Source organism: Buceros rhinoceros, unplaced genomic scaffold, assembly GCF_000710305.1.
Source record: "Buceros rhinoceros silvestris isolate BGI_N320 unplaced genomic scaffold, ASM71030v1 scaffold31548, whole genome shotgun sequence".
NCBI classification, from domain to species: domain Eukaryota; kingdom Metazoa; phylum Chordata; class Aves; order Bucerotiformes; family Bucerotidae; genus Buceros; species Buceros rhinoceros.
The window spans coordinates 9,431-10,021 of NW_010425765.1; the positions used below are offsets into that span (position 1 = coordinate 9,431).

General features: G+C 66.0%; 1 protein-coding gene across 1 annotated transcript in view; it reads right to left on the minus strand.

Annotated features, from left to right (window-relative positions):
* Positions 1-591, minus strand: part of LOC104497951 (Na(+)/H(+) exchange regulatory cofactor NHE-RF2-like) — a gene marked incomplete at its 5' end in the record, with an annotated part of 8,043 nt that overhangs the window by 619 nt on the left and 6,833 nt on the right. The window contains one exon of the mRNA XM_010141262.1: positions 522-565. Within this exon, the coding sequence (XP_010139564.1) occupies positions 522-565 (44 nt within the window). The remainder of the gene's footprint in view (positions 1-521; positions 566-591) is intronic.

Consider the following 591-nt stretch of genomic DNA (forward strand, 5'->3'; position numbering starts at 1 on the left):
CCCCTGCCACCGCTGGGGACGGTGATTAAATGGGGCTGAAACCAGCCTCGTTCAACCCCTATATTAGAGGTGCCGCAGGAAGCAATTCAAACCCACCCCGCAGTGGTCGAGCTGAGCTAAATGAGCCACGGCGTCATTACGAGCATCTCTCTGCTCTGCAAGTCATCCCGCTGGAGCTGAGGGACGCCGGGACGCCGGGCATCTGTCCTGGCAGCAGCGGTCCCTCCTGATGGCCCTGACACGCTCCCCTAAGCTGAGCCAGCCTGGGCACTGCCCAGCTGCCCTGGCCCCCAGAGCATCCCGCCGCAGGCGGGGCCTCACCTGGGCACGGCGTCATTACGAGCATCTCTCTGCTCTGCAAGTCATCCCGCTGGAGCTGAGGGACGCCGGGACGCCGGGCATCTGTCCTGGCAGCAGCGGTCCCTCCTGATGGCCCTGACACGCTCCCCTAAGCTGAGCCAGCCTGGGCACTGCCCAGCTGCCCTGGCCCCCAGAGCATCCCGCCGCAGGCGGGGCCTCACCTGGGGCTGTGCCGATCCGTTGCTCATGGGCTGAGGTACCACACCTGCGGAGCACACCCAGAGAACACAC